Raw genomic sequence first — 14,212 nt, forward strand, 5'->3', positions numbered from 1 at the left:
TACACATTTCTAATATGCAGAAATAAACTGTATATATATTTATTTTATATTAAAAAAAAATATATTAAATCATTTAATTGCAACAAGAAACAAATTTTTCTTCAAAAAAAAAAAACGGAGAAATATTGAATACATAGCTCTGAGCCATGACTTCACTGTCAGCAGTGAAAATCTACAATTCACGTGACACATGTTATAGATTTTCACTACTCATAGAACCAAATTAATGGAACACCAAGCTTTTGGCTGATATTACATTTGTCGTGCGACAAAGATTTTAAGTATGTTGATTGGCTATCAGATAGAGTTTTATAAAGAACTGTATTTGATAGCCAATCAACATATAGTTAAAGTCTTTGTCGTACGACAAATCTAATATTAGCCTTTGACAACGAACTATTTCCAAACGCAAACGTTGGATTTACTCTGCTCGTCGCAAACTGTTGCACGTCGCAGCTAAAATTCCTATAAAGCCCGTTCTACATTGATCGCAAGCACAAACGCAAGATATAGATCTCGTAGAATTGACCAATCACGCTGGTCAATTGGCTGATTTCATCAATACGACTAGTCAATTCTACCAGACCTGTTCCTTGCGTTTGCGCTTGCGATCAATGTAGAACAGGCTTTAGACACTTCTGGAAATTTTTGCGATCGCCTGTAAATGCGGCCTAATACATTCGTTCGATCTGTTTTACCGACGCCAGAATTCAAAGATCACAGATGACGTTTTGCAATATCGCATTCAAATGAGTCCCGTGTCAACGATAATTTGTTCTTGCGAATTTGATCGATCCCATTGGTGTGTCCAGAGATCTGACCGCAAGTAAGTTTTATTTTTCTTTGACAGTTAGACCTGGTTTATGCCGGCAAATAAGGCCTTGTTTATGCGGGTAATATAGCTGTTAATTTATGCCGGAATTGGTACAGTTCAACTATAGGATTTCAATGCTTCTGTTATAGTCTGTTATGCTTATGTTAATAAACAGAAATATTAAAATCTTAAGTCCGCATAAACCAGGTCTTAGACTAGAGACGTTCGATAATCAGGCTGATTGATTCAAATAAAAGACACACAACGAGGTATATTTGCACGTAAACTTCCATGTGAATTTATTACTGGAAATTACAAAAAACGTAGATTAAAATGTCGTACAAAAGCGCCGTAATAGTTCCGAAACTATTCCATTCAAACAAGATCCTTTCATAGTCCCTCCTTTCCGGCTGTTGACCGCAGTCGAAACGGTGGATCACGTCGATATTTCCCCCGCGTAGGAACTACTGTCATTCAATCCTTTTCAATCGTTATTGAGATTGAATCGCAAGATACATAATTCAACCAAGAATATCACTTGTGAAGTTTCAGATTTATTGGATATAATTTTTTTTTTTTTTTTTTTTTTTCACTCCCGTAACAAATTTTAACCGTAAAACTCGTTCGTTCGGATGAAATTCCCGTAACTTCCCGTGTGATCAGAACGAGTCATTTAACAGTGTTCATTAATAAATGTTGATTCTCTTTCGCAGTTAGCCTGATTCTTTTTTCACGTACACACACACGTACACACACACACACACACATACACATTCACACACATAGAACACACCTCTTTTCTGTCGTTCGTTTTTCAATCTCTCACTCCTCTTTTTTAAATTCCTTCTCTTTAACATAATTAATTTTAGATAAATACTATACTCAAGCTTATATCTACAAACTATCGCAGATAAAAACGCATTAGAAACGGTATAAAATGGACATGTTTCGTTCATTTTCCTGTTCCTCTGTGAATAAGTTTCCTCGATAAGATTCTAGACTACGATAGATCATCTTTCTTTCTCTTCGTCTTACAGTTCTTCTTCCTTTTTTCTCCTACGAGCATGTCATACGTATTATTTATGCTCGATATATGCAATTTCTCAGAAGTACAGTATATAGTTAAGGATTTGGAGTAGTAAAAGTGTGTGCTAATATATAATACAAAGTGCGCTAATAATATTTATGAATCGGGACAATCGAATTAATGTGCTGAGTGTATCTGTTTGTTTTTTTTTTTTTTTTGTTTTAGCCTTGATCGCCCATGGGACTTTTTTGTTCAGTCTTTCTTGCATCCAGCCCACTTATCCAGCGCGTGTTCAACCGTGACAATCCTAATGCCGCCGCTTCCAGAATCGTGATCTTCACTCAATCGCAACGCGAGACATCATAAAACCTCGCCTGGTAAGCAGAACGCTGTATACCCACAAAAAAATATATGTAATATAAAAAATTTAATATACAAAACTTTGTAAAATTATGACACAGTAATTATTGAAATAATTACATAATTTTTCAAAGATCTCTAAGTAATTCTAATTGTTTGAGAGATAGTGGTATAGCAATTTGTAACAGCATTGTGTCTCATCGTCAAGATTTCGCGAGTGATCTTACCCCAAGCCGGTTCCAATGAGCAGAGACAAAAAGTTCGTGAAGAATAAAGTGTAAATGACTTCCTTGGAAAATAATCCGTTCTTGCCGACTTTTGCCGTACGAATGCTGTATGTTTTCCTCTTAGTTCCTAGAGGATGTTTGAACTTCCAGTCTCTACAGAGAGAAATTTCATTAGCAAATGCACAATGTGTTGTCTTTCGATTTAATCGCGATTTGATTAAGTATCTCAGTTGACAACATACTTCGGTGGCATCTGGTCTGGTCGAGAGCTCCACTCGTAGATCCAATCGGTGTTCTTCTCTAGAAGTTCGCCCTCCTGCAAAGCGCAAAAGAAAGAGCATTGTAACAATCTCCGCAATAAAAAAAAAAAAAAAGAGAACACATTCGCAATTCTCGATATCAACCGTAAACCTTTTAACGAAGGAGAAACAGACGTAAAAGCGAGAAGGAATTGATCGCACGATATATGTACTATGCAACCACTAGGCATTCTATGTAGTATGTATGTACATATATTCATGAATGGTCACGGTAGAAAAGTGAATGCTCAAAGATGACCTTTAGCCATTCCGCACGTACGTACATACATATGTACATACGTACACACACGCAAATGATGTGCGCAGCTTGTCGCCATTTTTAGCTTGTAAACAAGCCGACCAACCCTATCTTAAGCTGGATCTATAGTACAGTCGCGAGTAGTCGTAAGTGACACTAAAACAAAATTTTCCCATTTCAGATTCACAACGGTCGCAAATTACCGTTGCAAAATTCCCACAATAGTTATCTGGTTAATTCGCGACCGTTGTAGGTCTGACCTTATTTCGAAAAGTTGAAGACGAAGGTGAAAATAAAGAAACAAGAAATAAACACGTTCTCGTCGAGTTTCACATTTGATTGTTTCTTGTGATAACATCGTACAAATAATTTAATTTATTATTCTCCGTAACGCAATTTTGTCAGAATCAATTGAGACACTGTGTTCACATTTTCAAGTATTTTCTTCAGTTCGCACTCATTACCCGAGGCATTTACTAAGACGTTTATTTTTTTTTTCGCAGATGTCCAAACCGTTTGCGATTGCGAAAAACAAATTGTTGAGATGAGCCTCTAAACCTTGGATGATTCAACAACAAGCCCATTATAATCAATCTGAAAATTGCACATGTGAACGCAATTATCATTCACGGAGCGTGACATGCAATTTAGCCAGAATTCTATTAAGTTGTCAACAACCGAGAAACAATAATAAACAAGGAGAACGCAAAAGAGTGTTATCGCATTTTTGAGGCAAGTATCGACGAGATCACATATCGTGCACCTATGCAGATAAGATTTCTGTTTCTCTTTCCGTATATGGCGTACACGCAGAGACGATTTAAGCGCTGAAAAACTGATAACCTGGCGATCACGCCGAAAAGAGGCGGTGTTTATTTTGAACGCGGTATTTTCCGTTAATCACCGTTGCGTCATTTTATCATTTACTTATTGAGAAGGAGTGTGCGTTTAATTTATTATCAGCAAGTACGTGTATTCACGTTTAATCACGTCTTTGCTGCGGCAAAAGAGTAAAAGCGACGGTGATTGCCTGCGATAAGTCGCGTAAATGCACACGCAACCGACAATGCGACACAAAAAATAAATCAATTGCACGTTCGCGTGTAGAGAGATCTTTTGTGTCAACGTTTTTTCAAACGTTTATTTTTTAAATTTTATTTTGCGCGCATATCGTCGCATTTCTCGAACTCGATCAAACGAGATGTTCGATTCGTGGAAGATACGTTTTTATAAATAATTCTTGTGTTTCGCTTTTTGCGAGAGTCTCTCTCACGAGTGTCGCAGTTGTGTGTTTCGTCATTGCAGCGACGACAATCGTACAAAAAAAAATTAATATAATATTTATATTAAATTGCGATTTTCTCATAGCGTTTCAGTGTCGACTCGATGTGTTGTAACACGCGAGCCGTTAATGAGATCGGGACATATTTGCGCGATCGTTGAAATGAGAATCGAGGAGAATGGATTCCCCCACGACGGCGCTGACATCGCGCATGGCGTGACCTCGCTACGACCGGCGATTGGTCAGTCGATACTACGACGTTCTCGAGAATGCGTCTCCTTACTGCTCCTGACTCCACTTTTCTTCTTGGCGACGAGTTTAAGACGCAGCATATATTGTATATACATGTATACACGTAACATATACATACAAACGCACTTGATTCGCAACGGCTCGGTGTGCAACCATATACGTACAAGGTGTGTTCCCCAGGTTATTTCACGACTAGGTACACACTCTTTTGTTCATGAAATTTTTGATTTTACGTCTTTGACGTACTTGGATTTTTTTTCGTTTCAATTTTAGACATTTTTAAGATTTTTGTTACTTGAAAAAACTTACTATATATATATAATCGTATTACTTGTCTCAATATTTCACTCAAATTATATACGCGAGATTCTCAATTAAATAATTCGTGTTACGATATGACCGACAAGAATTACGCGATCGAGTGCAATAACCGGGGATTGCGTTAATTCATCGCGGCGTGTTGGCTCACAGACGAAGCCATATGTCGTGTCCGAAGCCAGCGATAATCACGCTTTCCTCTATCACGGATATTCTCAGTCGAATCTCTCCTTTTTTTTTTTTTTTTTTTTTTAAATTAACAATCGTGCCGAAATACAATGCTCGGGAACCTTTGCTTCGTCGCTCTCGAAATTTCTCACGCGTTTCTTCTTGCCGCGGTCTCAGTCTCTCTGCGCGCATACATATATAGACGGGAACTTTATATCGCTCGGTGTCTAAATGCGGCAAAGCGCGAATGCGGCAGTACGCGAATGCACCAGACACACGCACGCACGCGTGACGTAAACTGTCCACGCCCGAAATATAAATAAAGAAAAATATATATGTATATACACACACATACATACTGTGTTATATATGTGTACGTATATGCGTTTTCAATAAAAACCCAAGCGACATCCGATACGTTGCGCTTTGCGGAAAAACTTGAGAAAAATAATATCGCGTTACTGTGTTCGTACTTCTGTCTTTCTCTCTTTCTCACTCTCTGACACACACACACGCCGCAATTGCATATAGACGTCTCGTATGCAATATGCAACGCGCGCGAAGAATATCAGTTTCTACGTGACGTTAAAAGACCGCAACAAAAGCAAAAAAAGAGAGCTCAGACTTTAACAAGATGAAGAAGAGAAATCTTCTTGTTCGCACCTGTTGCATATAAAATCTGTGCAATTGTTTACCCACGCGCTAGTTTGTGTATAATCTTGTTTACAAATAGCTCTACTTCTTAGTTAGAACTCAGATATTCGTAAATAAACTATTTGTCCGTAACTTTTCGCGTATTTCGACCTGCATTCTCTAATCCTCGCGCAAAAACAAAATTCCAAACGCGTCAGAATTACGCAGATGCGCGATTCGGAGAAAATGTTCATCATATCGTATTTTCTCGGTGAAAACAAATGTAAGGATGCAATGATACACAACAGTGACTAATATTCGCGCGCAATATACATAATTCTCACGAGAGATAAAATAAAAGATAATAACAATATATTAAATACGCGACATCGCAGCTATTCGTTCAACGTGCGTAGACGCGTTTTTTTTTCTTTTTTTTTCTTTTTTTTTTTTAATTCTGATACAAAGACAGTACTAATGACGATGAAAGAAACGCGACGCGCTCGTTAAAAGAAGAATAAAGCAACTAAAAAGAAATCGACTGACTCATGGAAAAACCTTAACGCGAGGCCGGTTCCACTTTGTTATCGTCGTTACTCATACCTCGCGCACAATACAGTCGGTCTTTGTTGCTATTTTCGTCCGTCTGGCAAACATACATAGTAAAACAACGACATCCATCGCTCGCGCGGCTTTATCGACAATTTGCCGCGTTTCAAACGGCTTTGCGCGAATTGACTCGCGAGCGGATAGAGAAAGAGATGGGTTGTTGTTACGTATTGTATTTTCAACTACTACTCGCGACTAACGTTTCCGATGCCAATATCTGTGTAATTATTTGTTTGTCTCACGATAAGAGGTACACAAACAGGAATCGCTTTGTGACTTTCGTAATGGTTATTGATTCCTCGTGTTTCCATGCAAAGAGACGAGAATGAATGTCTCTGTCGGAGCTGCTACCGCGTCTTGTACACCAAGAAATAAAATATCTATATAAATATCTATTATATTTTTTGAAGAAATCAAAGAGAGAGAGAGAGAGAGGGAGCGAAAAAAAGATGTTAATTTATTTATCACATCACACAAAAAGAGAAAGAGAAAGAAACAGCGGCGCAGGTTCTTAGTGGAATGCTGCACCGCAAGCTCGATGTCGCTTGTCGCATTGAATAGTCATAAGATAACGTCGCATTTACATGCAAATTGTTTTACTCTTGGTCCGTCCATGCAATTCGAACGCGACTGTACACACACCAGGTGTATACATACAACGGCGCATTTTTTTTTCAATCTTCTCGCACGCTCTCTTTTATCGTTTTTATTTTAAGATCGCTTATAAATTTTCAACTTTTCCCATTTAACTTCACGCGACAATTGGCATCTCGTCCTCGTTTTGCGCAAACACTTTCCGAGCGCTTTTGTCACACAGATAGCGAAGCAAGATAAAAGTTGAAAAGAATGATGTATATAGGTAGAACGTACACTTATATACGCGCCAGCGCGCGACAGTAAACGCGCGCTTTTCGACGGAGAAAATTTCACTCGCGATCTCTCGCGGAACAGATCGATTCCGCGTCGCTCACGATGATGTGTTTGAAATGAGAATAAATATTCGAGGGTATATTTACAAATATACCCACGAGGTGTTCCACAGTCTCGTCGAATTGCATGAAGAACACACACACACACACAGAAAAAAAATTTTATAACAAAACTGCTAACCTTGTTGCAACTGTAATTTATGTAGACGCCTTTGAGCTCATCCTCGGTCGAAAGTTCCGTATTCGGGCTATTCGGCGGGCTCTTCGGGCTGTAAATCAAGTGCGAGTTTTGTTTTTAAAATTTGATTCTTCTGCAGCGAAATATAAAAAAAAAAAAAAAAAATTGAAATTTGACTTGATAGTTAAATTTCGGCCACGCTCGATATAACCGCTCGTTTGCTTTGATAAATTCTTGTGTGACAATCGAGCGATAAGACGATTCGCGGAAAGTTGCCGCGATAAAGTGTCGCCTTGAAAGTTCGCGACCCCCTGCGTGCAATACGACGGTTTTATTACGTCGTAACAAGTCAATCGAGAGAGAATTCAAACAGCGACGATTGAAACGACGATTGATCGATCCGCGAATGCATATTCCGCGATTACACGTGGCGTCGATGTGACAACGAACAAGGATCTCGGAAACGCGTGAGAGAAAGAGAGAGAGAGAGAGAGAGAGACACGTACAGAATCGTTATCAGATCCGTTATCGCCGCTGCATCTCGATGCAAAAAATCCAAGAGGTCGCGATAAGATGCGTTTTACTTCAAGTGTGTGTTTACACAAGTGTTGCGCAACGCGTCCATTATGCATCGATGCGAATAAAACGCGTCACGAGGAACAAAGATAAAATTACAATATTTATTTACAAGCAACTATTTATTTCCGTTTCTTACTGCGGCGACACGTGGCGATATTCTTGTCGCGCGCGTAATCTCACGGTCGTCCAATTGACGCGTTCGATATTCCGAGAACGCGATATCCGCTTAAAATTTTTTCGCTATAGTCGACAATTAGCGAACAATCTAGTCCGTAGGTCATCCGCCTTTTTCCACTTTTATCCGTCTGACCTTGAAGCGTTCCGACGCGCGCTCGCGCGCGTTTTACTGAGACGTTTTAGAAATAGACTCGCGTGACTCTCGCCACGCCTTAGGCGCTCTCTCGGCGCTTTACTCCTTCCTCGGCCCTTTCCTCAAGGGACAAGGGACAAAGGCGTATATCAATAACCTCGACAGAGAGAATCGAGGCCAAAACGTTATATAGATAACACAAAACAAAGATACCTGTCCCTCGGGGTGTCCCGGCGCGAAGACGCTAGGGAATGCCTCGCGGACGAGTGTGTGGAATCCCTCTGTGCTTCACGGAGAAGTCGCAGGTATTCGCGTTCGCCGCTGTTGCTGAACGGCGTCGGAGTTGTCCGGGCGGCTGACAACGGGTCCGGTACCAGCTCCACCCAGGACTCTGCACAAGTCAAATTTAATCAAATCTCAATTTTTTTTTTCGCGTTCCCGTGTGTTTTATTTCGTGTGTGTTTTATTTTTCAGAGAGTCAAACAGAAAATTTTTCATCGCTTTGGTCTGAACGAATACCTGCTGCGCACACAACATGACGCGCGATTCTCTCTTCCGGTTTTTATTTGTACGCGCAATTGAAATTCACGGAATTTCATGCAATTTGCGATAATCAACGAATGTCTGACCGATCGGTTGGAGTCTGCGTGCGATATATCAAAACGATACGATACGCGATGTGCGCTCGTAAAGCGCTTCGCGGCAATCACGTAACCAGGATGAACTCATCGCAGTGAAATCTCGGGTTCATCTACCGTCACTCTCTATGATAATTTGCAAACTCCTACGTAACGGGCGTGAATTTATTATATTCCACGCTCCGTTGCACACGCTTCAATCTCCATGTATAAACCGAACATCCGTCATAGATATATTTTAGTCCGAGCTCGTTATTACATTTGTATAAACTAATGAAGTTTGTAATAACGAGAGAGAGAGAGAGAGAGAGAGAGAGCGATAGAGATATACGTATAATATCTTCGTAATTATTAATTAAAAAATTACATCGGACGCGCGCGACGTTCCACCGAGAATATCTCGCGGGTATCTGCCGGATGTTGAAATATCCGGAGAATATATTCGATATCGGAGAAAACGGATATCTCTCTCGAACGTCCGTGGGGAAGGGAGAGAGGGTCGAAATAATGATAAAATAAAATAATAGTAATGATAGAAAAAAATAAACGCGGCAACATCATAAACGGAGTGTGTTTGCGGAGCACGTGTGACGCACGTGACAACTCCATCGACATCGCACGATGACCGTCGCGCGAATATCCGCGGTTTACTTCGAGTTCGTTCACCTGATCGGCCGCTGAAACACGTTTTGCGCGCTTTCGCCCGATCTGACGCATCGATATCACGCGAGTGATCGGTGCCGCTTCGGCTAAGAAGAAAGAAAAAATGAGTGACGAGCCGCCGCCGTCGTTTTTTTACAAAAAAAAAAAAAATTGCAACGTTAAACTTCCAGCTTTCTAATTACGTTATTTAAAATTTCATTCGCCGTGTTGACGCGAAATGCGTGACGAGGGAATAGCGTGTTTATGCAAACACACACACAAGCGTTCCGGCAGCTCTTTTGCCGATGCGAACCGCGCTTGCGTAATCCGCGATCGTTCGCCACTTTGCATTTGCAAGTAATGAAGGTAATTAATTAAACGGCCGTGAAATTGAATATTTGGTTACGAGCGAGCGCGCGTTCCGGCAGCTCTTTTCTGCGCCAGAAGAGAGATCTCGCGAATCGTCGGAAGTTGGTCCGGAGATGAATGAAAACACTCTCGGAGAAGCTATTCACAGAGAGAACTCGCAAAATGCCATTACTTTGATCGGCAACGATCACGTCCGAATCAACGTGACGATAAGCGACGTCCGCGATTGTTAGAGCTAACAAATCGCACAACTCGTGTCGCACGTACCTACGTGCGTCTCTCTATTGGCGCGACACAATGCAAAATCGACCGTTGTTCAATTGTTCAACCGGCAATGCCAGAGTCAAGGCTGTGAAATCGTAAGAAAAATCCTAAATGCGAGAAGAAAAAAACTTCGCGCCCCACATTGGCATCAATGCTGCGGGGTTAAAAAAACGACTTGAAAAAAAAAAAAAAAACGAGAACACGACTCGGGACTTAACTCGATCGCCGCCCGATATCTCTAAAGATATATCCGTTACTTCGTATTGAAGCACATACACATCCTCTCCGTAAAGTGACTTACGCGATATCGGTCACGCTTCAACAACCTCCTTCGTTTATAACCCGATCTGGCGTCAGGCGCGTTTTTAAGACTGGTAAAATTTCGGTGCAAGGACAAAGATGAGAGGGCCCTTTAATTAATAATAATAATAATAATAATAATAGTAATAATAATAATTATCATTATTATTATTATTGTTATTATTATTTATTAAAGGCAATTGGACAAAAGTTTTTAATGATTTTTTATTTGTATGCAAATTTAGAAACGAACACCTCTTCGAACTTTAACCGACATAAATTTGTTTGCAACATCTCCAAATTTAAATTAATCAAAACATTTTTTTCAATTGATAATAAAGTTAGATCAGATGTTCTTTCCTGTGTCATGGTACTTCTTAAATAACTTTTAAGTCTCCTTAATACATTAAATGATCTTTCGGCACTCGCAACTCCGATAGGTAATGTTATGAATATTATAAATTTAAATTTGAATATTATAAATGTTTATCATGCACCGAGGGCCCGCAGATCCCGGGGCCCGTCGGTGCATCGCACCGGTTGCACCGACGTTAAATACACCTCTGTCCGGCGTTCGAGATCAACACGTTGCTTTCGACAATGCGCTACGCTCGAACGGAGACGCGTGTCATCTCCGAAACAAATACTTTCTCTCTTATTTTTAAACACGTCCGTTAATTGCGAAACATTATTTGTTTTGTTTTTAGCCACGAAACGTGCCGCACGCGAAACGATATATAATTAAACTCCACGTGTCTCGGCGCTCGCCGAGCAACTTCAATCAATATCGGATCAAGGACTGCCGCCGCGGACGTTGACGGCTAAAAATACATACGTGCGTACCTCCTCTTTTTCGACGGTTTCTACGCGCTGTTCTAATCGACATCACACGATCCCCGCATTTGTACGTTGAAACACCCTCGTTAATAAAAAAAAAACAAATAAGTGAATAAAAGTGAATAAAAGTTATTAAAAAAAAAAAAGCAAATAAGTGAATATTGTAAAATAATGTAACATTTCATTCGAATGTGCGAGAAAAAGTCAACGTGCGCTCCAATAATGGTTTAATAATGTTTGCGTGTCTGTCTCCATTTTGTGTGAGATTTTATCTCGTGACTCATTTATCTGTTCCGATTCCAACGCGATACGATAAGCTTTTTATATTATCGTTGAAAATTAGGATTAGACACACAACTGTGTCATTGCGTATTATTCATCTATTTGGTGAAGTCCCTCGTTGAGAGGGATTAAACAATTCATCGAAAACCGTATCGTCGTACGGACGTTTACTTCGGATCCAAAAATTTAATTAAAAAAAAAAAAAAAAAGAATATTAAAAAATTTTCCTTATCAGCCTTGTCGCGCGAGTTGCGTGGCAATGTTTGTTTTGTTGCGCGCTTGATTCGCTTCAACAAATAATTTATAACACCGCGATCGAATGACCTGCAATTGATCGGATGAAGAAGTCGGAAAAGAAACTTGCGAGGAGAGCACGCGAGAGAGCGTGTGAGCCGAGTCACGTAGACCCTTCGACTTTCAGAATCCAAACGTCTCTTCTCGCAACGAGTCCCGAGTTCCTGACGAGAGTCACGTCACATCCTTCCGTTGAAACGAAGATTCGCGCGTAAGATATGGAACGACAATATTTAGAAACGGAGCGTAGAAACGAACAAACGCATTTAGACGATAATCGGATAAATTTGCGTGCGTGTTAATTTTTGTCTTTGCTATTTAAAATCAACAACAGCAACCGACTCTTCGCGTACCGCGGTACTGATATCAAAACGACTGATACGCAGCTCCGATCTTGACCGAGAGAAAGAGAGTGAGAGAGAGACAGATTTATATTTGTTAGAACTCATCCGATTTAAAATAGAACACTCGAGCTATGCGAGATCGCAGGACGCTGACCCAGTTTTCTATCTAGACGACTGGATAGAATTCAACAATGAAACAAAGCGATCGCACCGATATATTCGGTCGTTACAATTTAAACACGTTCAACAAAAATGATTATTTATTATTTTTTTTATTTGTGAAATGATTATTTAGTATTTTATTTTATTTACGCACGCGTGTTTGCGTACGTGGAGGTCACATATATTATGTGTTTAATATATTCAACAACAACAAACAACCTTGAAACGTGTGGGATATGAAATTTGCATTTTTTGCATGCAAAGCCGGAGCTACGCAGTTTTATCTTCGAGAGACTTTACATGAAGTGTAAATGAAAATTTCAAAGTTCGGGACGTTAAATATCTTTGTGAGGGGGGCGTGAAACGAACGCTTTGCTTGCCGTTTCGATAATTGTCCGAAGCGATAAACGTCCGTTGCGCGAATGTGATTCTTTTCGACCGTGTACGCGCGCGCGTTTTACTTGATCGTTGCGCCGTTGCGGAGACGAATATTCTTTATCTTTATAGACGAAACGGAGCGAGTATTTAATTTCTGTTGTTTCGTCGAAGAGAACAACGAGTCGAAAATAAAAGATCTCGCAATTCGCAACCGCGCGAAACAATTTTATTTCGCACTTTATCTTATCGGGGCGAGTTGTTGCCGAAAATAAAACCGGAATATAAAAATATTCCGAAACAAAGTCGTCCGCGCTTCTGAGATTATATTCGCGGGTCTCGATGCGTAAGCGCGTCTACAGAATTTGATTGTCGCGCTGTTCTTCTTCATTTTGTTGTTCTTTTCTATTTCTAGCAAACTTCTCTCGTGACGAAGGAAAGAAAGTAACGTCAAGAAAAATTGCGGACGATAGAACGCGAGAAAACGGGACAAAAGACGAGCAATATGCGATTGAAGACGTTGCGAGTACGAAACGAATGTCCCCGCGCACGCTCGCAAATTATATTTCGCTACGTACACACGACGTCTCGTGGCGGTCTTCTTCGTGGTGCGAAGGACCCGCCAGGAAGAATATCGATTCAAGCGCGCGCGCGACATAAACAATTGAACATTACGTCGAGCGTCGTACGTGTGGATGAAAAATCGAAATGGCGCCAAAACTAATGGCGTGCTGCGTCATTACGGATGACTCGCTTCGGAAACCGATCTTCGGATGATTTGTGCAACTTGTTACGCGTCGTAAGTCGGAGACGAATTAACACAGATGATTCTGCGTAAAAGTTGAAATCGTCAAAGATTGAAAAAAAAAAACAAACGTATTTTCTCTTGTGTCAACAACAGAGTTGTTCCGACTCTCCGAAAACAACGCGAGAGACGCCGCGGGCGACACAACGATCGTTTGTTTATGATCGGAAATCGGAGGAAAAGAGCTATAGAAAGGAGAAAGAGCGAGAGAGACGGGCGCGGAGCGAGCGAGCAGACGCGCCGCGCGAAATGGCCGATGTGTCGTCGCGTCTGACAGCCTGGCGTCATTTTTGCTTACATAAAAATGGCCTTTACCCACCGCTCAGCTGTTCGTCCGATGTGTGCTTCACCGTCGACGACATCGCCGTGTCGTGCGTGCGAAGAGAGCGATCGCAAAGAAGACTCGAAGGAGAAAGATGAGCACCTGAGTGACGAACACTTGGAGAACAAAAACACGAAAAACGACGTATGTACTATATATATATATATATCGATAAGCGAAGAGACGCACAACACACTTATCGCCGCGAGCGATCGCAACAAAATGCTGCCACGGGAGCAGCGCAACTGAGCTTTGTTTTCACCCACGTCGCACGCGCATGTCAGCTGCAAACGTCTCGCGATTTATCTCGCATTGCCGCCAGAGGGACTCTGAT

At 40.8% G+C, this 14,212-nt stretch overlaps 1 protein-coding gene across 1 annotated transcript; it reads right to left on the minus strand.

Moving 5' to 3' along the window:
* Nucleotides 1-1,381: 1,381 nt before the first annotated feature.
* On the minus strand, nucleotides 1,382-14,015 carry LOC109859161 (BCL2/adenovirus E1B 19 kDa protein-interacting protein 3). Its single transcript, XM_020437132.1, has 6 exons — nucleotides 13,876-14,015; nucleotides 8,458-8,635; nucleotides 7,359-7,446; nucleotides 2,671-2,744; nucleotides 2,429-2,581; nucleotides 1,382-2,230 (listed from the first exon to the last, which is right to left on the minus strand). The coding sequence occupies exons 1-6, from the start codon at nucleotides 13,916-13,918 to the stop codon at nucleotides 2,179-2,181; spliced, it is 588 nt and encodes a 195-aa protein (XP_020292721.1). The 5' UTR covers nucleotides 13,919-14,015; the 3' UTR covers nucleotides 1,382-2,178.
* Between the last annotated feature and the right edge of the window lie 197 nt (nucleotides 14,016-14,212).

Source organism: Pseudomyrmex gracilis, unplaced genomic scaffold (genome assembly GCF_002006095.1).
Source record: "Pseudomyrmex gracilis isolate BER0280 unplaced genomic scaffold, ASM200609v1 scaffold_243, whole genome shotgun sequence".
In the NCBI taxonomy this organism is placed as follows: domain Eukaryota; kingdom Metazoa; phylum Arthropoda; class Insecta; order Hymenoptera; family Formicidae; genus Pseudomyrmex; species Pseudomyrmex gracilis.